Genomic DNA, 24,193 nt, shown 5'->3' on the forward strand with positions numbered 1-24,193 from the left:
TGGGGCAGTGAACTCCATCGAGTTCTTCTCTTTCCCATATCTTTCAAGGTTGCTTGCACTGAAAAAACCCAAACACAAAAAAGGCTCCCTAATTTCTAACCCTCGAAAGGCTACAGCTGCTATTGTCTCATCACCTCAAGAAATAACGTAGGAACATTTAAATTCATACATTCAGTGTTTTGGACACACATTAAGTCAACTTGTCAGTGTTCACAGGCCATCTCAACGTGGAGATCTCCGTTTACATTTCAGAAAACCCATCAGCAGTAAAACGGTGCAAGTTCTCATTCCAGAGAAGCTCTTGCCTTCCCTGCGAAGAGAGCGATCGTGACACAAAGCCTCCGGCTCGTCGATTTTCTCTGGGAAAAGCACTCGACAGAGAACGCAGTTTTAAGTACATTTCAGCATCCACTTACAAACGCTGGAAGTAAACAGAGCTGTTTTAAAATCAGCTCCAGCTACTCTTGCTGGAAGGAAGGCGCAACCGAAAACGCGTGTAGGATAAAATCTGCACTCCCACACCTGCAGACACGCTGTGAAGCCTATCCTGCTTCCAAACACGCCGCCTCCTTGCCTTCACCACCAGAACATCACGGGGAGGCAAGGGCGCCGCAGCAAAAGCTCGCTGTGCGTGAGTGCCGAGGCCTCGTGGAAAGTACAGGGAGTGTCTGGGCAGGCAGAAGTAATAAACACGAGTTAACGACGTGAGCGTGACTTTGCTCTAACCTTGCTCACTTCTGTTCAGCCTGCCCTAGAGACCGCCTTCGAGGTTCTCGGCGAAGCTTCCCAGGTGGAGAGCGTTGGGTTCCCCTTCCGGTGTGTTTACTGGGAGGAAAACAGCACAAGGGCACTGTTGTGTACTTCACACCGAGAGCATTTCAGGCCATGTATTCTAAAAAAGGTCAAAAAGGGCACATCTACCTTCATGTGGTACTGCCCACATCTAGAAGAGTAAACGAACGCTAATGAAGGTTTACGTGGGTAGAAGGGAGCCTAAATTAATTTTCAGAGTATATTTATTTGGGTATGGCAGGGGAAATAACCTAAAGGTTATATTCAACTGTTGATTCCCCCTCCGCTAAAGGAAATGGAGGGTAAAGACCTTCCCTGCCTCAGCCCACTTATGAGGAAGCTGGCACTTTCCAAACACTGCGGGCAGAGCCTTCCACTGGAAACGCGCTTGTATTTCTGTCCAACGGCTGAACAACTGGAGCTGCCATTTTAAAGGCAGAAGTATGAGTTTTGGCAGGCAAGTTTGCAGATGACACCAAGTTGTGTGGTGTTGTGGACACGCTGGAGGGAAGGGATGCCATCCAGAGGGACCCTGACAGGCTGGAGAGGTGGGCTTGTGAGAACCTCGTGAAGTTCAACAAGGTCAAGTGCAAGGTCCTGCATGTGGGTCAGGGCAATCCCAAGCACAAGTACAGGCTGGGCGGAGAATGGATTGAGAGCAGCCCTGAGGAAAAGGACTTGGGAGTGCTGGTGGATGAGAAGCTCAACATGAGCCGGCAATGCGCGCTGGCAGCCCAGAAAGCAAATCGTATCCTGGGCTGCATCAAAAGGAGTGTGCCCAGCAGGTCAAGGGAGGTGATTCTGCCCCTCTGCTCTGCTCTCGTGAGACCCCACCTAGAATACTGTGTTCAGCTCTGGAGTCCCCAACACAAGAAGGACATGGAGCTACTGGTGCAAGTCCAGAGGAGGGCCACGAAGATGATCCGAGGGCTGGAACACCTCTGCTATGAAGACAGGCTGAGAGAGTTGGGGCTGTTCAGCCTGGAGAAGAGAAGGCTCCGGGGTGATCTTATAGCAGCTTTCCAGTACCTAAAGGGGGCCTACAGGAAAGCTGGAGAGGGACTTTTTACAAGGGTGTGTAGTGATAGGACAAGTGGCAATGGATTTAAACTGAAAGAGGGGAGATTTCGATTAGATCTAAGGAAGAAATTTTTTACATTGAGGGTGGTGAGGCACTGGAGCAGGCTGCCCAGAGAAGTTGTGGAAGCACCATCCCTGGAAGTGTTCAAGGCCAGGTTGGATGAGGCTTGGGGCAACCTGGTGTAGTGGAGGATTTCTCTGCCTATGGCAGGGGGGTTGGAACTAGATGATCTTTAAGGTCCCTTCCAACCCAAACCATTCTATGATTCTATGATTCATTAATTCCCACAGATACGACCTGGCAGAGTGTGGATAAATGTGGGTGTACCGAGGCAATAAATAAATAAATAAATAAATAACCAGGGATTGGTGCTCTGTGTGTGAAGGCTTTGCAGAAATAAATAAATACACCGATCCCTCAGGCCATCTCCAATTTCTAAGCTCAACGGAGATAAGCTAATTACGGCACGGCGGCGGCGTTCAACCACATTTGCAGTTAAAGCCCTAACATCTGCAGCCCGGTGTTAACAGGCAGCAACCCCGGTCCTGGAGCAGGGCTGAACTGTTTCAGACTGATTACTCACACGGCTCACGCTGGCTTCCCCGCACACAGCTCCTGGCATGGAGAAATGCACGTCAAGGACACCTCAGCATCTGCTCCGAGGCAGGAGGGAAGCGGCGTGCCAGAGCCCGCTGCTGGTAGCGGGGCTCGTCCCTCCCTCTGCAGCAGGCAGGGGACAACAGCGAAAACCTCTCACACAAAAATAACGGGGACGCACGTGAGAAAAAGAAACGAGGAGAGCAGGTTCTCGGGGAGAGTGGAGGGTCTGAGCTCAGCTGCGAGATGTTGTTAGACTCTTTGGGACTGCTTGGTGATTTGTACTGCTCCCATTTGAAACTTTGCACCCTTTTTCTAAATTTCTAGAGTTAAGGCTATTCAGTTGCTTTTCTCTTCGCTGTGCCTTGTCAAAGACAGCTTGCTGCTTTTCCCCCCCACTCATGCCCTTGGTGATGACACTCCTTTTTTATCACTTACTCCACAAAGTCCTCTTTGCATCGCTGTAGGAGGTCACATGCTTTCCGGATCTCTTGCTCGTTCAGAAGTACCAGCGTCCCAAGAGTCAGGTGAAGCTTTGCAGGGTTCTGGAACAAGCTGCTGCTGACCCCGTGATCCTACAAATCAATCAATCAATCATATATAGGTGTCTTATCTCATCCACACACACTCCCCTCCCTCCATCAGAGGGATAAATACTACAGAGAACAGGTACCAAGCCGCTAGCATCAAACCTTTTATCTCTGCATCACTGGTCGGGCTGGTAGTGACTCAAAGCTGAAAGGAGAATCTAAATCTCACAGGCTTTGCGAGCGAGGGAGCTCAGCCCTGCAGGTGAGGCGCAGCTCCCCACCACGTGCACGGTCCCTTCCTGCCTTTTCAGCAGAGCTGCTGAATGGCAGCCTGGAAGCTCGTTAGGACAGGTTCTAACTCAGGACCCAGGAACAGCAGCACTCACTTGTACGGGGTTCCAAGTGGAGCCTTCCACAGCTGTCCAAGCGGCAGCTGCCATCAGCAACGAACTCAAACACAAGTCAGCACAGATATAAAACTTGAGTTAAGTCTATTTTTTGTGCAATAAAGCTGGAACCAGCTGTAGTGACAAGCCCTAAATGGTCTCTAAATCCTGTCTAAACACAGGTTGCACCTCACAACACAAGCACAGCTAATACCAGCTCTAATAATTACGTTTTTCTTGTTCCTATGTGCCCTATAGTTTGCCAAGACGAATTAAGTTCAAATTCCCTTTATAAGAAGAGTTACGTGGTGTTGCTGGGGAAGAACTGTTCCCAGGTGAAGCAGTGGTTACATTCAGCTTTTAAAAACACGCTCTTTTGTTCTAGCATATTTATAAAAGTACCTGGAGGATGGTTAACACACCCATATTAAACCAATTATTTCCACTTAGTGGCCATTTCCCATCAGTACATTAAATAACCTCCACGTTTAACTCCAGAAGAAGCCAACACCACTTGCCAGGCCACCAAAGCCTTTCTCTCTCTGACAAAAAGTCCACTGACCGAGAATGACAGCTTCAAAGTCTCTAGCTGTTCTCCAGAGTTTGAAATAAAACCTTTCAGATGTTTAAACACTGCAGTATCTCAGCCCGTCAGGGTTTAATGCCCCACACCTCCCTCGGCATTCTTCATGTCTCATGACAACATCCATCCTCTTCTTTACGGCGGTGCTTACGGGCTGCACTCGGCACGAGCCAGCCTGAAACACGGAGGCTGGGGGCTTGCCACCAGAGCGTGGTGGTTCCCAGAAGAGAGCATGTACATACCTTCCACTGCTGCTAATTGCTTTATTGCTGACTGAAACCCCAAATCATACCATGCCAGTAGCAGCAAAGCATGTTGCAAACCTCAGCACTGTGCAGCAGCCTGAAACAAGCACAGACTAACTACATCAGGCACATCGGGAGCAGAGGAAAGAGGGACGGCTCCATCTCGCTTCTCCCCACCTTTCCCTCTCTGCAGTAAAAGCCTTGCGGCTTCCTTCAATTCATTCTGCTGTTGACATGCATGACAGAACATGATTTCTCCCCGTCAGTCTTTTTTCTCTCCAACGGTATCCGTGGCCAGGGAATATTTGGCCCGGCACAAAACAATAGCTCAGGTAAAAGAAACCGAGAGAAGGTTCTATTTTTCCTTGCCACGGACAACCAAACCAGCCGATGTCGCTTCCGCAGCGTGCACAGACGACGTAGAGTAACAAGAAAGAAGTTTGCAGGTCAGAAAGCAAAAGCCCTACCCTCATTTTCTGCCCCAGCACCATTTGTGCTGTAAACACCAACCTGCCCCAAAAGCAGCCTTTTCCCCTGAGCTTTCCAACCCCTGAGTGTGGGCTGATAGCTCACGGAATGATGGCGCGTCACCTCCGAAAGCCACGCTGGGGGAATCAGCAGGGAAGAGCAGTGCACAGGGAGCAGGCCAAGACCTAGATAATCTTCCCAGTTTACTCTCTAGTATTTCAGACAGCTCCTAAAAACCCTGCTGACACCCCTACTCTTTCACAGGACAGCAGATCCCACTTCTCCCACACAGAAAATCGATGCTGCGTCAGAGGTAGCTCTCCCTGGAACAGGCAGTGTTTCTGCAGGCATCTTAGCAGCCCTTCGTGGCTGGATGCTGCTCACCGAGATGCAAAAAAGCTTGAACCCACTTATTCTAATCCCAGATTATGATATGGTACCAGAAACCCCTGTGTCGCCTCACAGGGAGCTGCACCGTCCAGTGGTCTGAGCCCTCTGCAACCTGACGGCAGCAACGCAGAGCCCAGAAATATGTGTTCATAACTACCGCTGAGGAAAAGTCACGGCCTCCTCCAGGGAGAAAGAGTCCAAAAGACGTGATCCTGTCAACGTTGCGATTTTGGGGCTTTACAGATGTCTTCCAAATACCTAAGGAACTCTCTCAAGCTAAGCTACAACCATAAAAGCAGGAGCGAGATTCAGCGTTGAAGATGGGCAGAGGAACCCGTGTCATGGTCTCTGAGGGCTTCTCAGTGACAAGCTCCTCTTGCACCAGTTTCCTCCTCCGTGCAGCGGAAGGTGGGCGCTCCTCACGGCACAAGCCGCAGTGAGGAGCAGCGGTGGGAGAGCAGAGCTCTAGATTAGGGCTGGCGAGTGTCACAGCAGGGGATCCCCATATTCTACAGGGGAATCTGAAAGCAGCATATTTGGCAGATACAAACAAAAAAAACAGACACTATCGTCCCTCTAAGAGTTTACTGTTCAAATTTGGGTTCTCTAAGGACGTACTGAGAGGCAGGAAGAACATCCCCTTTACGCACCATTCGTACGTGATGACCGTCCGTTTTAGCTGATGCCTCTCCCTGACACTGCCCTGTCATGGTCAAAAAAACCTGACAACTCATTTCCACTCAGCCTTAAAAATTCATTTTTTTCCTCCCTCCTGCTACTTTGACTTCTACCTTTGCTCTCCTTCTTTGGAAGGAACACAGAGAAGGTTTTTTCTGGAGTCTTCACCTCTCTTTGCAAAGCCCAAGCACATTGTTCCTCCAGGTCTAAGACCCTGTAGTAGGGAAATCATAGACCACAACACACTTCAGGCCTTCTACATGACAAGGCAAAGGATCAGACTCCTTAGCTCTTCCTCCCTGGCTGCGTCCTCTCTACTGTCTAAAGAGCTTCCAATATTTGCAGACAGCTTTATGATTTTTTTTCCTTAATAGCAGGATACTGCATGCCAGCTATATGCCCCCTCCCAGCCTGATCCACAAACAAAGGAGCGAGCCAGAAAAAACACCATCTCCTCAGAACTGACTGGCGAGCTGCAGGCTGAAAAATCCCTCCCATTTTCTGTCCCTTCCACTCCGAGATATAATATCTCATTAGCAGTGTTGGATATTTACAGGTTGCCATCTATTACAGCAATCATATTTCTTTTCCGTGCTACATCTGCAGCCTGTTGAGACTGCAAACGCTGCGTTCGCACAGCTCTGAAAGACCCAACTGTAATTTTTCACGGCAATATTACTGCAAAGTCTTTTCCCTTTTCCACCTGCAGGCTCAGACAGACATTTCAGTCCTCCTCACTCTGCCACCTACACGACCATGAGAGCAGACTTCCAAGGTCATCCTGTCATCCGGAGCTCCCACTGCACCACATCAGTAATGACCCTGTCCAGGTGAGCCACCTCCCCTTATTTATATTACATTAGCCTCAAAAGAGCCTCCCCTCGGCCCTGCTTCATTGCCTGGCAGCCCTGACCGCACAGTAGTGTGAATGACACCTGAAGTGTTCCGTATTTCAACGCAAGGTTCATCTTAAAAAAGGTCTCAGAGAGACCAAAATAAAAGTTAGAGAGCATATACCCACCAACAGAACCCGATGCCATAAAATATAAATGAATGGTTGCCATGGTAACTGCTTCAGAGAGAAACAGCCCCCCACAAATGCTCAATGGCCAGAAGAAATCCTCACACACGCACACACCTGGTCCTTCCCCTTTCTTACCGTTAGGACCGAGCTTCGTTCAAAGCCTGGAGTTTACCGAATCCGCCAACGTTTCGCGCCAGCAACACGAAGAGAAGCGCGTCGCTTCCGTCACTGAACCCTTTACAGATTTCTCCAAGCATCCTGAGAAATCCCATTGCTTTGGACAAATCTATAAGCCCTCTTATTGCTCTGTGAGGCACGGTTTTGAATTACTGTTTTTCATTACTGACGCGCTTTCTAGCAGTCCCTGCTGTGAGATAAAGTGGCATTAGAGCGGCGTTACCGGCTGGCGGAGCGATTGAGAGACGTACAGGGCTGCAATATACTCCTTGAACTAAGAGGCAGCAATATATCTAGAAGCCCTTTTGCTAAGAGCAGGAGGAGGAAGGGCAGAAAAAGAAAGCACCGTATACTCCTAGGCTGCACACATGCAAACCCTCAAATACCTGCTACTGACCGAATTCTACATTTCAAACTAAAAATGCAAACTCTAGAGTGATGTAAGCAGTACCAGGGCCATTTCAGGCCCTTCTGAGAGGCACAGGGCATGGAGCAGGGCTAACATGACACCACAGCTTCCAGGTCAGGGAACCTTGTGCCCACGCAGCATGGAGAGGAGGAACTGCAGCCCCAGACCTTCTGCCTCCACCCATATAGACCTGTCCTGCTGTAGGGCAGCTTCAGCTGCCACCGCGCTGGGAGATTCCCGAAAGCACCTGGATGGCTCGGCAGCAGCAAAAGGCACGCTGTGTCTTGAGTGCCGTGCTTTCTCGGAGATACTGCTGTTACTGGCACTGGGAGGATTCATGTTTGAGTGCTGGTTCTGAGTACAGTTCAAGTCCGAGGTTACTGAAAGCCAGAAGCAGCTATTAGGCTGAAATGTGCTCCCACGTGCACGCCCACGCTGCAGGATCCCTAACTGTGAAGCAGAGCTTTACAAGACTGGTGTTGTCCAGACAGAACAAAAAGATGACAGGAGAGAAAGAAGGTCAGGCAAAAGCAGGAAAAATTAATGTGACTAGCCTGGTCAGCAGTGGTCTCGGCACTCCTCTGACCACGCTTGGGTCTCTGCAGCTTTCTAGGACAAGGAGCATATAAAGGTTTGCAGATGTTCCCAGGCAGCTCCTTCTGAATGCGACTGACAGCACTGGGGACAGCACCAAGATAAATTCCTGAACGTGTTTCTAAGTGGACAGCAGACCTCCTGCCCACCCAGGGATGTAAACTGGTACTTGAGAGTGAGCAAGAGACAAACAATGTGACAGAAACAGATCAGGGGGCAAGTAAGATCACCAGCCAAGGCTGGGCTAGTGGAGGGCTGCAGAGACGAAACCAAACCAGGAGGCAAGAAAAACGAGTGCTCTGCAAAGAGGAGAGTTAGTCCTGTGTGAGGCCAGTGTGCAGCAGGAATAAAGACACAGGATGAGAGCACCAACGACAGCATTAGCTGCAAAGACGAATAAAAGAGGCCACATCTTAGAGTTGTGACACCGAAAGCATTCTCCTGTCACTGGGGAATCCTGGAAGCCAGAACCCAGCAAGGCATACGGGATGACGCTGAGGTCACTGCCCTGCGCAGGCAGGTCTGGGTTTGCTGTCCATGGGGAGGGACAAGAGAGTTCCACAGGACCTGTTGGCACACAGCCGGAGGGAGGAGGAGGAGCAGATAAACGGAGGCCAGGATGCCAAGACTTCAAGCAGAGCAGAGTCAGCCATGTCTGAAAGGACTGTCAGACTGAGGGAGGTCAAGAGAAACGACTGTAACAGCCGTAAGCCCAGTCAGAAGGGGATAAAGGGCAAGAGAAACACCAGACTGAAAGCAGTGGTCTCAGTCCAGGGCAAACAGCTTGAACAGCTGTAGAGGTGCAACCAAACCAGCAGGCAGGACAAATGAGTGCCCTGCAAGGAGAAGACCTAGTCCTACCAGAGCCCCGTGCTCAAGCTCCCAGCCTCCCGAAGAGCTTCCTCTCTCCCAGTAACTTTGGTGTGGATCCACAAAAGGCCTGGAACTACAGACCAACAGAGGGAGCCAGGCCACCGCTGACAGCAGCCCAAGGTCCAGCACTCTCTGTCCAGCCAACATTTCCTCAGGCTAATATTTCCATCCCCCTGTCTTCAGGGCTTCCTTTAATAAAGGTAAGCTTTAATAAAAGTAGCTGGCTAATGAGGACAGACGATTGAGCCAGTGATATCTTCCCAGCCTGAGGAAAGGGTGCTCTTGGCATTGCACTGGTTGCTAATCCTTGGATCCGTTGGCTGATTTCAGTTGTATTTAACACCAGGTGGAAACCCGAGTGACAGACAATGCCTAAGATGTCATGGAAATAGGCAGCTGGGTGGAAAAGAAGGACTTAAATCAGAATTGCCATGAAAGACAAGACTGCAAAGCCAGCTCAGTTCTGCTCTTGGAGACGAGACAATTGAAATGCAAGTGACCACAAAAACTTGAGCAAGAACTCCTCTCTCCCCAGATACCAGATAAAATTCCCGCCCACAGCATGAAGACATAGGAAACTAAATTTCTTCAGCTGTGCTATCTGCAGGATTATATTTTCCCCTTTGAAAGGCACAAGCAGAAGTGACGGACGCGGAGGTAATAATATCAGCCCACAAAACCCTGCTGCGTGTATGCAATTTTAACCTGCAGCAGCCATAAAGAGGAACTCTTCTCTCTTGCCTGGAGATGTCCTCCCAGCACTCAGAGGACATGGCAATCTAATAATACCATTCCCTCTCCTCGGCTTGGCCCTGTGCACTTGACACACCACTTCTGCTAAACTAGAAGCATGCTAAAATAAACCAGGGAGCACCCAGCTTTCACTTCATTCTGTTCCTCATTTCCCTATGCCTAACTATTTCCTGCTGCTCTCAGTGTAAGATCTGAAGGCCAGTGGGAGGGATTGTCAGCACAAAGTCTCATGGGGAAGAAGGGAAGTGATTAGATTTGCAGGATGGCATGTGCTACCAAGTCATTTCTCGCTCAGCTCCCGTCATGACACCCATCTTCCTTCACTGTCAGTAACCAAAAGAAAAGTGAAATAGAAGCACCCGCAAATTTGTGAAAGCCTACCTGGTTTCACGGTTATGTAGAAATCATATAAAATGTAGGAAGGTCCACTACATTATTTAGTGGCTTTCCTATTAAAAACAAAACAAAAAAACCCACAACTCTCTTTTGAATTTTAGATATCCTCCCACCTAGGAAAATCTCTACGGAGTATAAAACATTTACTAACAATTTACTAATTAAGCCATTCCGCATTCCAGAAGATTTCACAACAGTACTCAACAAATTCACAGCGGATCCGCCAACTTAAGTAAAAGGCCTGTTAAAAAGACATTCCTAAGAAATAGAATAGAATGAGGCCTTCCAGGTAAACACCAAAAAGCCATCCCAATAAATGAAATGGCACTCCACTGAAGGGCTTCCACTTGACTTCAATTCTCACGTGGGATCCTTACCTTTGAGCATTTCTCCAGCACTTCCTCCTTGAACTGTAGGAACCTTTCCTGGATGGCAGGCTGGTTGAGAGCGAAGGACAGGAAGTGTGTGAAGGGCTGCTTCTTACGGAAGCTGTCCAGGAGAACATCGATCCGCGTTCGGGCAGAAATGACACCGCTGCGATGCTGCCCTGTGATCACTGCAAGGAAACAAAGCAGTAACATCTGCCTGGCTTCCGAGAAGCTACAGCGAGGCTACTGACGCCCACACGAAATAAAGAGCAATTGAATGGATCGTGCTCTTGCATCACAGAATCATAGAATCATCATCTGGTTGGAAGAGACCCTCAAGATCTTCGAGTCCAACCATTCACCTGCACTGTCAGGGTCCCTAAACCATGTTCCTCAACAGCAAATCCACATGGTTTTTAAACACCTTCAGGGATGGGGACTCCGCCACCTCCCTGGGCAGCCTGTTCCAATACTTCACAACCCTCTCTGTGAAGAAATTTTTCCTGATATCTGACCTAAATTTACATTATATTTATCCATACACTTGAAAATATCAATATCCAAGAATACTGTGAAGGTAAGAATATGTCATTCAGGACATGTCAGGAGGGAATTAGAAAAACCTGCACAACAGCACCTCTCCACTGTCAGCCCCGGGCTCACTGAAGAAGCGACAGGAATTAAAACCCCCAACCACGCACAGAGAAATCTCGCCAGACTCCCAGCTTGACTTGAAATGCCTCACACGGCTGTGCTCTCCTCTATAAAAACAAGATGATGCCATCAGAAGTATTCCTCTTGAGCTTGCAAGAAAGTCAGCTCCGAGTGTCTAAAAAACAATAAGTCTATCACTTCAGTAGCTCTTCAGATTTCTAGAGCATTATTTCAAGTTTTCGTAAAGACAGTCAAAGTGAAAAAGAGAAGAAAAATCTATCGAAGATCAAGATGGCCTGTACCATTTGTGCACGCACTTCAAGGCACTAAACAGAGAACGCTTGAGCCTGAAAGGAAAGAACAGCAAGGAGCAAGATTTTCTTGGCTTCCTATTATTATATGTTTTCAACATCTCTCAACCTTCCTAACAGTCCTTCACGGTTCTCAGGAAGAAGTCAAGACCCACTTCTTGAGAAGTACTGCCACGTTCCTGTGCAGCACAACAGCTGGATCCCACTGTCGCTTACTCCTCACGGCTCTGCCATGAACGTTAACTGTACACCGCGCCGATTACCACCGGAGAGTCCGGAAAGGACCCTCCAGACATCCACTTAGGCAGAAACTCGCACAGGCTAGCCCTTACAAGCAACACCTCCGTTCTTTTTAAGTCACTGGAAGTGAGGAGAAGGAACACACGGTACAGGAAAGTCAGCTCTCACTATCAGGATCAAGTGACACCACCAGAAAAGCTGCAACGTCATCAAACCACTTCTTATATTAAAGTAGACGCTGAAGATTCTTTCATGCATGGATATACAACACAGAAACTTTTTCTTGATCTATATTACAGTTTCTTCTTAATGGAAATGGTATTGTTTTAAAAACAAAACACAACAAATCCAACACATTCAGGACCAAAGTTCTCAAGCCAGTCATTCAAGGCCCAGAAGTGACTTCAGTGAGACTATTCACAGGCTTAAAATAGACTTTTTTCCCCCAGAAAAAAACCCTTACACTGCTTTACAAGGTTTTATAGACAGAAAAACTGAACTCAGGAGAAAAGTGAAGTGATTTTCCCAGGGCCATAAAGTGAGTCAGTGCCATGTCAGAAGCAGGAATTAAAGGAAAAACACCTCCTATACCCCTCCTGCCTCAAACCGTGTCTGTGCAAGAGCCGATGAAAGAACATCCATTTTGTGCACGTTAAACTCATAGAATCATAGAATGGTTTGGGTTGGAAGGGACCTCAGAGATCATCTAGTTCCAACACCCCTGCCATGGGCAGGGACACCCTCCACTACACCAGGTTGCTCAAAGCCTCATCCAACCTGGCCTTGAACACTTCCAGGGATGGGGCAGCCACAACTTCTCTGGGCAACCTGTTCCAGTGCCTCACCATCCTCAGAGTGAAAAATTTCTTCCTTAGATCTAATCGAAATCTCCCCTCTTTCAGTTTAAAGCCATTGCCCCTTGTCCTATCACTACATGCCCTTGCAAAAAGTCCCTCTCCAGCTTTCCTGTAGGCCCCCTTTAGGTACTGGAAGGCTGCAATTCACCAATTTCTCCGTCCACTCCAGGCTTGGGAATGCTGATGGAGGTTCGAGTCTCTGTTTCTAGCCTCTTCTTGGTTTCCCCTTTCTTCCCAATGATGTACCTGGAGGCACAAAAGTGCAAGAGAGTCACTCACGCAGCATCGCTGGGCCACTCTCCATCCAGTGTGTCCCGCCGGCAGACCAACCATGCCACAGGCAGCTGGGTCATGTCAGACTGGGTATCTCCCCAGACTGGGCATCTCTGTGCTGGAGGGATGCATGTGCTCAGCTCCATGGGCAGCACCCGGTCCAGGCACAGAGGCTACTCCCGGACTCCGCGTGTAACCAGCCCAGGAGCACGGGATGATGTTGAGCCGTGGCTCACGACTGGCTTAAGTTAAAATAAGTCAGTCATCCATGACAGCTCTGCCCAGCACATCCTGCCACAGCTTACTCATCAGCTGGGTTACCCCTTTTTCCCATTCCAACAAAAAGCTAAGGGGTCTTTTTCTGCTTTTTGCTTTGCTCACCCTAGTCATCTGCCGGCATCCAAATATACAACAGAACCCTTCCCCTTCTCTACGCTTCAGTAAAACTATTCAACCAATAGAACTGTCAAAAATAACTAGATAGAGCTTTGAACACTACAGGCTTCCCAGTAAATACCAGACTGGAGTCAACAGTCAATTCCAGCCGTGTGCGCTTTCTCTCAAAGCTTTCACAAACTCCTCCTGCCAGGCTGCTCGCCCCAGTTCTTCCTCCCCTTCTCCCACCCTCCCTTTCCCTTTTATGTTCAAGGGAAGAGACGCTCAAAAACTCTCCTGCCAGCAAGAAAGCACCACCTGCTGTCTCTGTCACAGGGAAGGCTAGGAGTCAAGCGTGGCACAACTGCACTAGAAAGGCATTGCCAATTTCCCAAATGCTAAAACCCACATCCACAAAACGGAATACATTTCGGAGAGCCGGCGCTTGCTCTGACCTCAAAAAAAAAACCAAAAAACAACAAACTGTGCTCAATCTCTTCCCAGCTGCATCTTAAATAAACCAGAAACATCTAAGCTTACTTGTATAACGGGCTGGGAACCTCCACTCTGCACTGGAAGCCTTTCTCAGTCTCTTCCACCACAAAGGCATCACAGGGTTCGTCTGCGCAGTCACCGGGGCCTACCAGAAAAAAAAACAAAACCACAAAACAACAGACCTTGCACAACCTCTGTGAAGTCAGGCAGAGCTTTATGTAGGACAGGAGTCTCCCAGCCGCCTTCTCCCAAGGTTAAATAAAGGAAGAAACGGACTCCTCTCTGTTGCAGCTAACTGCTGTTTATTTCACCTTACTAGCAGCTCCAGAAAAGATAATGACTGCTTCTAAATCTGCTGAGTTGGGAGGTGTAGGAAAGCAGTAGTTATAGCCCAGGTTTTCTCTCAGCTGGAAGTTGTGCAAGTATCCAGTGGGAATGGCCTCTTCTCCCGGCAGAGTGAAAGCCACCAGAGACCCGAGCAGGAATTTAAAGTCGCAGAAGAACACAAATAAAAGGCGAGGACAGGTTTGGTTCAAGGGTTCAGGTACAATGTTTTGGAAAACTGAGAAATTCTCACTCCCTTGGCACAGAGGAATAGATCATAGAATCATAGAATGGTTAGGGCTGGAAGGGACCTTCAAAGGTCATCTAGTCCAAGCCCCCTGCAAGGAACAGGGATATCTCCAACTAGATCAGGTTGCTCAGGGCCTCGTCCAACCTGGCCTTGAACATCTCCAGGGATGGAGCATCCACTACCTCTCTGGGCAACCTGTTCCAGTGTTCTACAACTCTCATGGTAAAAAATTTTTTCCTAATATCCAATCTGAAAAGATGGATATTAACAAAAAAAGATGTCCCTTTTATTTGTCGACCGTTGAGTCGTGCCTGTTAGGCCTGAAAGTGATTTTCAGGAGGAGACCACGGTTTCTATCTCCTCTCCAACACATACAGGGAAGAATCTGGGTGGCAACCAGCTTATTAAAGCTTTGTTCAATCCACTGGAAGGCAGGATGGAGGGAAAAACAGGACACAACGGCTACAACCCTTTCCATTTGAGAAATAACAGCTGGGCTTTTCTGTGCCCACAACTCACACAGAACTAGAACAAACATGCACGCAGAAAGATAAAGTAAAATACACAAGAACAGGAAGAATTTTGCCCCAAAATCGGTAACACCTTACAAAAGCCATGTTGTAATAGGCCATTTTTTTAAGGCACAAACATTGCAAGGACAGAGGATCTTTAGCGAGCAGCTTCCACTCCTGCCATGTCTGCAAATAATCACACTACGGAAAAGAAAAGCACTTCAGGAGCCTGAGGAAAATTGATCTATGGAGCTCGTTTGTTTTCCCCTTTTCCTGGAGATCTTTCACGGCCAGCACGCAAACTGACAGTCCACAGCACAGTCACCCAAACCCACATTGGATAATCAGGATTACGTCCACTCTTTGGTCAGCAGGATCATCAGGGATCAATGCAAAGCATTTTTCTCCCTCTTGAACACATCACTCCACCACATGGGCAGGTCCTTGAGCGTATAAGAACATCACAAGAAACACCAAGAGTTCCCTATGTCCCCAGTGTTGATGGTTTCACCTCCAGCATGACGTGACAGCGACATGGTCACCCCTCACACAGCACTCTTTACCTGCACAGAAATCCTCCTCCTCCTCGTGCTGGCAGGCCTGCTCTTGAATGAGATTCTTCCTGTATACTCGCCCTCCAATCCTTATCAGGGTGGGCCGCAGAACATCCATCCTGCTCCTCCTCCTAAAGCAAAAACAAAGACAGCTTTGCTATCTGATGACAAGGAAAGGTCAATTCCGAGGTTTCCTCGTGGACAATTTGTAAGAGGCATCAGGGGAGCTCCCAGGGGCTCAGCAGTAAAGAGCGAGGTCTGTACCTCCAGAAGCGCAATAACTCCTTCTATGCATACGTACAAGAGACTTCAGAAAAGCAGTGCCTTCTCAAACCTTACGTCGCTGATCAAAGACTAATTTGACAAGAAGTTACAAGTAGGCTCTTTGTCAGCTCGTAAAGCCATCAAGAAAAAAACAGGAAATTTAAGCACTGCAAGATACATAACTAAGCACCGGGTTTTTTGCCCCTGCACGGAGGTCAGCAACTGATCACCACTTTCCCTAAAACTCAAAGGTTTTAGCTAAAACTCGCTGCAGCCTCAATGTGCCATCTTGGCATCGTTCAGCATTCCAAGCAGTTTCACCTCTTTATTTTCCATAGCTGCAGAACAGAGAGACCCTCGTGTCCTGAAGGAATCCCCTACAACACTGGCCCCTCTCAAAATATCTGCCATCCTCACTGAGTTTCTCAAAGGCCTCAGGAGGCTTCCAAAAGCAAACCCAGTTCCCTGGACCTGCTTGGGAGGCAACTGGAGAAGGGAAACAAAGCGCTCCGAGGGGTTGGCACTGGCCAGCGTAAGCGGTTACACCTCCTGCCCTCCACCTCAGAGCGCCGCGGTCCTTACGCTGCCCTGTGCTATTCCAAACGATGTCAGAAACACTGGGAGTCGAGTTAAACTCTTTACGGTGTAAAAAAAATGGATGGTGTTAAAAGTTAACTACATTTAATGGCATAAAAGCAACAAGGCGATCCAAAGAACTGGCGCTCGTCTGTCAGGGACTTTCTATCTTCAGTACTTAAATGTCTATGTTGGCTGAAACTGCTCACGGTGGAGGTCTCGGTTTGCCTTGTTTGGAAAACAGGAATTTCTGTCACTTGGAAAAAAGGAATTTCTGTCACTTGGAAAACAAAGCCTCCACCGAAACATTTTCCCTGTCCGCGACAGAACTTGACAGGAGAAAAGGCAGAGCTCGCCTCCGAGGATTAATTGACCCCGGACGGGACGTGTCGCACGGAGCGACAGCAGGCTGGGAAGGGTAGCGCCCTTCCCCTCAGGCGCAGCGGGAAACGCCGCCCCCGCCGCAGACGGCGCTTCCCGCCTCCCCCGCCCCGCCGGAAGCGGGCAGAGGCCGCCCGCCCGCCCGCCCCAGCATGCACCGCGAGCGCGACCACGCGCGCCGCCTGCGCCAAGCCGTCCGGGCGCCCGGGTGAGGCTCGGAGGGGCCGCCGCGCCCCGGGAGCGGGAGGCGGGAGGTCCGGGAGGAGAGCGGCGCTCGGCGGAACGGGAAAGAGAGGAGAGGAGTGGCGCCGGGGGCTTCACTCACCGGGAAGCGGCTCGCTACGGCAGCCGGGGCGGGGCCGTGGCGCGGGAAGGCGGGGAGGGGGCGTGAGCTGAGAGGCGCATGCGCGGTGGCGCTGCCGAGGCTACTGCGCCCTTCAGCGGGAGCGTGCGCAGGAGGCGCCGCCGCGCATGCGCAGTGCAGGAGGCGCCGGCCCCTGCTGCCCCCTCCTCACAAGATGGCGGGCGCCGCCGAGCTGAGGTGATGGCGGTGCGGGCGGCGTCCTGGGCTGCTGTCCCCCTCCTTTGCGTTCCCCTCAGCCTCCTTTCAGCGCGGACGGTTGTTCCAGCTCCCTCAGGGAGCCGGGCTTGCCCCGGTTCCCTGAGGAAGGCGTTGCTGGATGTATCGTAGCCGTTTTCAAGGTTTCGTTTATCCAGGCGTTCTCCTTTGCAGCCCGTAAGCCCCCAGCCTGCTGGAGCTGCTGCGCTGTGTTGTGTCACACGCAGTGAATGAAACAGCCTGGAGCTTATCTGTGAGCGAACACGCAATTCCCGGTTGTGACAGCCTTTCAGAAAGCCATGAGTGCTTTCCGAAGGCGCCTAAAGAGTCTGCGGAACGTAGCAAATAGGATAAAACAAATGTCCTAAATGGGCAGGATCACGGAATCATCACAGAATCATCACAGAATGGTTTGGGTTGGAAGGGACCTCAAAGATCATCTAGTTCCAACCCCCCTGCCATGGGCAGGGACACCTTCCGCTACACCAGGTTGCTCAAATAATTGGGAAATTATTTGATAATAAAGGATAATTGGGAAATGCTTAGGAGTGGTTTGGAGGAGTAGCAAAGGAAGTGACAGCTTTTTTACTATCGGACAGGTTTCAAGGGCTCCATCATGACAAATGCACAGCCGATACCTCTTAAAAAACAAGGCTGAGGAAAGGAGGCGAGCGGCGGCGTGCTGCTCAGGCAGGCGGATGCTCAGCCCTCGCTGCTTTAGGTCAAAAGCAGCGTTTTAAAAGCAAAAGCGCGCCTGGAGCGACGCAGAGAGCAGCTGCTGCGCGTTCGGCGTGGCGTGGCTTCGTGCAGGATGCGGCGCTGGAACTGGCAGTCCTGCGGGCTTCCAGGTCTTATGAGGCAGCAGGACTTTTTTCTGTGTTTGTGCTCCTGGAAACAAGGCAAAAAAAGGAGGAAAAAAATCCCACCCAACAGTCTTTTTATGACCCTGGGGAGCAGGAAGAGCGCCAGGCAGCTGAAGGCCAGTGAATTCAGGCCAGCGACCTGTGCCAGGTTATTTTTACGCACGCTCCACTCATCCCGCTGAATTCCCATTTCCCCTTTTTCGGGGGTCAGGGCGTGGGTTACCTTCAGTTTCTGGGTGCCACCACGTGGCGCGACAGCTAATTGCAGCTGTCCCTGCAGCGGGCACGGGCAGTGGGTGCAGGGCATCCGTGAACCACCAGCTGTTGGAGGCTGCGGAGCCCCAGTGCGGGGGCAGCAGCCCAAAGCTGTGCTCACTGGCTCTTCCTGGACCTTGCCGCCTTCATCCGCTGTCAGATACGCGTGCGGTCGCTGGCTTGGTGCCCCGGGAAACTCCGAGACGCCCTTCCTAACCTCGCTTTGCTCCCTTTTTGTTCTTTCAGGCTGGGACGGGGTGAAATGGCAGCCTCTTCCTCATCCTCTTCAGCTGGTGGAGTCAGCGGCAGCTCTGTAACAGGATCAGGGTTCAGCGTTTCGGACCTGGCACCACCCCGAAAAGCCCTCTTCACTTACCCCAAAGGAGCCGGGGAGATGCTGGAAGGTGATTGCTCCTACCCTTCTCCTTCCCTGCTCCTTCTTGCAGGCAGCCCTGCAAGGGAGTTGCCGAGCTTGGCACCCCGCTGCCTTTTGGACTTAACTGGCAAAGCTGGAGGGAGGAAGGAAGCACCAGGGCCCGGGTAGGTCCCGAGCAGCCCCGGCTCTCCCACCAGTTGTTCATGAGGAAGTGATTTTTCTGGCAGTCACCTGTTTTTTAGCTTCATGACAACACTTCAGACCAGGAAGCGATCTACCTGAAAGGGAACATGACAGTGTTAATTGCTCATTGTTAGCTAATCCTTTGATGTCAGGCAGGAATAATTGTAAAGATAGCTGAGGCAGGAGTATTTTTCTTGGCAAAACACATTCTGGGGTTGGATTTGACTGTGCTAGTCCATGAGGCAGCTTGGATCCCTGCTAGCCAGGAAACATAAGGCTTGGTTTTGCCCTCGACCCAAGTTAAAACCTCGCTGCAGAGGTCTGCGAGAGGATAAACAAGGACTAGACCTCTCCTTTAACACTTTGAGGCTGAGCACGTTCCCCTTATGGGCTCACTTTTGTCCAGGGCCACCTGGAAAACGTCAGGGCTCTGATCCAGCACGGCATCTTGCTTTTGGGTGCCCGAGCCCTGCTGCCCGCTTCGTCAGGGGTGCCTGAAGGAGGACCCAGGCACACTGCAGCTGCACGTCCCTGCCCCTCCTCTGGGTGAGGGAGGAAGGGCAGGTCCTCCGGATGACAGGGTTAAGCCAAGGTCAGTCTGTCTGTCTGCTCCTCTTGAACTTCCCGTGTCACCACGCCACCCACTTGACTGCGTGAGCCTGAAGTTCCGTGGGGTGGCCCTGCGGCTCACAAGCGACCGCGTTCCGGTGGGGACGAACACGGCAGCGCAGGGCAGCTGGGAACTGATGGCTGCATCGTTTAAGGACTGTTTTTATTACACATTAGAGCCCATATGCCAGTCTATTGAAGTAATTATGACTAAAGGCTTGCTCATAGAGCTTAACGAGCCCTCAAAACAAATTAAAATAATGAAGCACTTCATGTTACCAAATAGACAGGCAGCTGGTCTTTCCAACAGCCACTCGGGCAGGATGGCCGGGCTGGGGAGTCGGAGGAGAGGGAAGGGCATGTTTGGAATAGCATGGTGCAGCACCACCACAGCATTTCAGGAGCTTGCCAGAGGATGCTCTGAGCATGGCAAAACTCCGACTCTTCCCTCTCACCTGGGGCTCAGCTTCAGATTAGATTTTCCAGGGCCCTGTTACTACCCTTAGTCTTTGGAATTGCTTCTCTTCCTCGTTTTTACGGCACAGAGCTTGTACTTCATTTTCCTTTGGGCTGACCTGTTTACCAGTAACCCGGCAGTTCGTCTGCTCTGGGTGGCAGCAACAACTGAACACTCACCCTGTTGCAGGAAGCTTTAAGTTAACTTCTTAATTTCTGAGAGAAAAGGTGATACACCCGTTCTTTCGTCAGGCAGGTAGTAGTGGGGTAGCAGTTTCCCCTTCCAAAATCCCCACTAACTGACTGATTTTTATTGTTGCTTTAACTCCCTCGCTTGTTTTTAAACAAACACTTAGGTTTTGGGGGCCTTTTTTAGAAGGAAGTAGTGAAATGTGTCGGTACTTGGCATACAGTGAGCTCTGTATTCCAGATTGCTTTATTTCTAAGACAATTGTGTGATCAATTACTGACTTAGATGGCAAGATCCACGTTATTTGACGTCCTTTAATGCAGGGTTATGGTCTAAGCCGGTGGGAAGTCACAAAGCATCCTAAGGACACAAGCATCTGAGCTCCGAGGGAATCGGAGACTGCTGTAATACTAGCTGGCGTCTCCTTAGCTTACCTTCTATTTAAAATGGACTAGAACTGCTTGACAGAGGGGACGTAACAGAATACCAGCTGGGACATCTCCCAGGTGGAACAGCCGTTCCCCGGTGGCACTGGGAGCCAGCCAAGGCCCGCACAGGATTTGACCGTAGGGCCGGTCAAAGAAACTGGAGTGCTGCGCGCTCGGCACGGGTGAAAGTGTCGGAATGAGGCAAGTGGGGAAACCCATACCTTGAACGTAAAATAGAAGGCGCTCGGTTAAGGCTGCTCAGTCTTAAAACTCTGAGATGAAACCACCTCTCTGTTTCTGTTTGCAGATGGCTCCGAAAGATTCCTCTGCGAGTCTGTCTTCAGCTACCAGGTTGCGTCGACGTTAAAGCAAGTGAAACACGGTAAGCACCGAAGCGCCGTCTCTTTTAGCTGCGTGCTGGTCGGGAAGGCTGGCAGGGGAGCGCGGAGAAAAGGCTGACATGTTCTCGGGTGCCGACCACAAAAAAGCAGGATAGCCTTTCAAGTTGGCGAATTAATGCTAAGTCAGACCATCGTCGAGTGCTTTTGCAAGCCCGATGCAAAGCGAAGGGAACCCACACAGCCTGGGTGGGAACAGGCCGTGCCTTCCGAAGCTTGTTTTTCCATCGCTGTGTGCCGCGCTGCCTTCGCGAGAGGTGAGGCCAGAAGAGGAGGTTATGGGCAGGAAACGCCCACGCTCTGATCTTGGCCCAGCGCTGACTGTCTCTTCGGCCTCGGGCAAAGAGGCACTGGATTCCACCTTCATTTCTCTGCTGAGCCCTGGTGACACCGGCAGGGTCAAGCGAGGTTTCCAGAGGTGCTCGGGGAACGGACGTGCAGGTGCCTGATGTGGTGTGATGGGGCTGACTCCGCTCCGTACCTCCCCAAGAAACAAGTCTTGTTTGAACTTCGGCTTCCCTCCTGGGGCCTTCACCTGCCGCCCAGGTGCCTGGAACTGAACGATGGGCTTGACTGCGCGGCGGCTTGCGTTCCCAAGACGTTGGGCAGAGCTCAGCAGCAGACCGTGTCTGCCGCTCAAGGGTTACATCCTTTCTGGTCCCCACCTCTCGTCAGCTAGAACGGGTACTTCCACGTGTTGTCTCAGACCGTGGAGGTTTCCTGTCCTCCGCCGGCGAGGGTTGCCAGGAGGAGGTCTGGGGGCGTGCAGCAGCTTGCAGGGCTGTGATCCTGTATTCCTGAGCCGAAAAGCCAAGCTGAACTTCAGAGCCATCGCTTGTACAGCTCCCTGCTGCTGAGGCTGTAGCTCCCAGGGGCTGCTGCGCAGACTGGCACCCTGATCAGCACCAGCCTTTGAAACTGGTTTGTGGAGCACCGGTTGCCTCTCTGTAAGAAAAGGGAAAGGCTTAAAAAAAAGATTGAGGTCATCATTTTTTTGCTAGTTTGTTCGACAGCTCCCAAAAGCACTGGGTTGCAGGAGGTGGAGTGACAACAGTCCCTCTTAAAAGCACCCACTGCTGCAGCCAGCATAAATGGCGCGCGTTTTGTGTTACGCCTCTCGCTACCTAAGTCGGTTCGTGCCGGGCCGCTTTTCCAAGAGGCCTCTGCGCTGTTAAACTTTGAGCAGAGCCAAGAGAAGGAGGGCTGTTCCCATCTCTCTTGAAAACGGAGCCTGCGTGCCCCGTGCACGACTGATTTTAAATAAAGCTGAGAGGAACGAGCTGTCCTGGGGATCCCCAGGCGGGCAGCTCGTCTCTGTTGGCGGACCTGGGTGTCGTCAGCACGCTCTGATCGCAGAGCCTTTCTGCTGCGGTCGCCCAGGTCCTCCTCCAAGGACCTTCATTAGAATGAGGAGTTCTTTGCACTGTGCCTGGCTCCACCGTGGGCTGAACAAGCTCCCTCTGAACTTCCCTGTTCTTCTGCGCGATAAATATTTACGCTAAAGAAACGACCTTCATCCCGTTTTCACCCCCGTACGCTAATTGGCCTTGTGTTTCCCTGTTAGGACTTGAATTTACACGGCACGGGCAGGGATGGGTATAAACAGGAGGCAGGAAAGCCTGTCCCTGCCTTCTCCTGTGATCTGGCGAGGTCTCGCCGTCCGCACAGGGCGTCGCGTAGAGTGGGTTCGCGTTCGGATCGGCTGGGTGGGTTTTATTCCACGCTGTTCCCCACTGACAGCTGGGAATTTGCATCTAATTGAAAGGTTTAATTGCGCTGTCATTGCAAACCGCAGTTACCTTTGAACTTCTCGCAGATCAACAAGTCGCACGGATGGAAAAACTAGCCGGTCTGGTGGAAGAGCTGGAGGCAGATGAGTGGAGGTACAAGCCAATAGAGCAGCTCCTGGGATTCACTCCCTCCTCGGGCTGAACGTGTCTGGATTGCTGCTGTCAGGGAGAAGAAGAAAAACATTCTCTGGCCTGGCTTCAAAACACACCCCCGTTTATCAGGACGCTGACAGCTGCATCGGCAGGACTGGGCTTTTGGGTTTTGTTTTTTTTTTTTAAATTGAGAGCAGGGATCCCTCATAAAGCTGCCAGTAAATGGAAACGACAGGATTCTTTAAGTCACCTGCCGCGCTGCAGGTTTCTGTAACTTAGATGGTAGGATCAGTTTTACAGAACTTGGAGAATCACCTTATTGTTTACAGAGGAGGGAAGACTTGGTGTGGTGGTGGGGGAGGCAACCCAGTAACTCAGTCTGGCCTTGTGGCCGACGAAGGGTCGGGGGATCCGCGGGCTGGGAAGCCTGCACCTTCGCCGCTCGAGCTGGGCCTCTGCAGAGCAGAGGCACGACGCCCTGCCAGGAGCGCTCTTCAGTGCTAGCCACTGGTTTTGGGGGGTGAACTGGGCAAGAGCCGCCCCGGGTTCGCTGGGAGGGGGCGAGCGGTGATGCTTTCCCCAGAGGTACCCGGTGTATTGCCAAAGCTCTTTTCTCTCCATCGCTCTTTCCTCTTGTGTCTGCACAGCGAGTGCCCGTAGGATGCTGCTCTCTAATGCTGGAAGCTCTATCTTTAATACCCTGAAACTCTTTTTTCTCGTTATTGTGTATCGGATTGCTCTGTGATAATAAAATAATTCTGTCTTTGAAACCGTTTATCTTTTCAAAGCTGGGTGCCAGGAGGGTCTGATGAAAGAAACAATCAGCTGTTCAGGAGGTAACAGATTTCATGAAGCTCAGAGGTGGCTCGGCTGCTACGATGGTCAACTTCAGTTCAGTTTAAAAAAAAAAACCCTCGGAGAGGAACCAAACCACACTTGCTTTACGCTTAACAGTGGCTTGATGTAAATCAGATTTTAATCCTGGTTTAACTCTGCCAGCAAAAAACCCTTATTTAAATCTGTCCATTTTAATCGTCTTGTTTTTCGTTGGTACTGCGCTTCAGTTCTTGAGGGGAGCTGCATTTCCATTTGCTGCCATAACCATTTCAACATGTTAGTTTTCCATGGATTTTCTGCTCCACACCGCGTTTTTTGCTAGCCAGCAGGGCATAGGCTCAGCACCGTATTTAAGCAATCGTATGACTTACTGCTCCAGATGCCTAATTCTTCCATTTTCAACATTTTATTTATGAGATGATTTTATTTTTACTCACTATTTCAGCCCAGCCGCATCTGGATCGAAACAGATGGATTTGAATCCATCCCTGTCTTGGATCACCAGCAATTTGTGTTAGCTAGGACTAAGGGGGAAAAGGATGCAGACACGTTCTGCATTTGTTTCTAACTTAGTTCTAGGATCAGAGTCAGCTTTTCGTGACCCAGAGCCACGCACTGCCCGAAAACCAGCCCAAATCCGCAGGCGAAGCCCCGGTTCCAGCTCCCCACCACCCGTGGAAATTCACTGTACGGTTTCTGAAGCTGTGTCCGGGCGTTCTCGTGTGAGGCTCCGGCTCAGCTGAGAC

The 24,193-nt window shown here is 50.5% G+C and overlaps 2 protein-coding genes across 3 annotated transcripts in view; one reads left to right on the forward strand and one right to left on the reverse strand.

Annotated features, from left to right (window-relative positions):
* The window catches only part of ASCC1 (activating signal cointegrator 1 complex subunit 1), a 40,635-nt gene extending 23,867 nt beyond the window's left edge, over positions 1–16,768 (reverse strand). Inside the window, exons 1-6 of one of the 2 annotated variants that reach the window (XM_086616491.1) lie at positions 16,736–16,768; positions 15,199–15,320; positions 13,595–13,694; positions 12,555–12,652; positions 10,354–10,532; positions 2,909–3,045 (exon numbers count right to left, since the gene is read on the reverse strand). In XM_086616491.1, the coding sequence (XP_086472617.1) occupies positions 2,909–3,045; positions 10,354–10,532; positions 12,555–12,652; positions 13,595–13,694; positions 15,199–15,307 (623 nt within the window). In that variant the 5' untranslated portion in view covers positions 15,308–15,320; positions 16,736–16,768. Of the gene's footprint in view, positions 1–2,908; positions 3,046–10,353; positions 10,533–12,554; positions 12,653–13,594; positions 13,695–15,198; positions 15,321–16,735 lie in introns of those variants that run through there. The other variant, XM_086616492.1, reaches the window with a different exon arrangement.
* ANAPC16 (anaphase promoting complex subunit 16) lies at positions 16,563–22,869 on the forward strand. Its single transcript, XM_086616493.1, has 4 exons — positions 16,563–16,618; positions 18,334–18,491; positions 20,637–20,711; positions 22,544–22,869. The coding sequence occupies exons 1-4, from the start codon at positions 16,563–16,565 to the stop codon at positions 22,657–22,659; spliced, it is 405 nt and encodes a 134-aa protein (XP_086472619.1). The 3' UTR covers positions 22,660–22,869.
* Positions 22,870–24,193: the final 1,324 nt, after the last annotated feature.

The sequence above is a fragment of the Tauraco erythrolophus genome, chromosome 9, assembly GCF_009769465.1.
Source record: "Tauraco erythrolophus isolate bTauEry1 chromosome 9, bTauEry1.pri, whole genome shotgun sequence".
In the NCBI taxonomy this organism is placed as follows: domain Eukaryota; kingdom Metazoa; phylum Chordata; class Aves; order Musophagiformes; family Musophagidae; genus Tauraco; species Tauraco erythrolophus.

Coding starts and splice junctions, on each gene's coding strand:
- ANAPC16 (XM_086616493.1), top strand. CDS start 16,563: ATGCACCGCGAGCGCGACCACGCGCGCCGCCTGCGCCAAGCCGTCCGG. Junction 16,619..18,333: donor CAAGCCGTCCGGGCGCCCGG/GTGAGGCTCGGA, acceptor TTGTTCTTTCAG/GCTGGGACGGGGTGAAATGG. Junction 18,492..20,636: donor AGCCGGGGAGATGCTGGAAG/GTGATTGCTCCT, acceptor TTCTGTTTGCAG/ATGGCTCCGAAAGATTCCTC.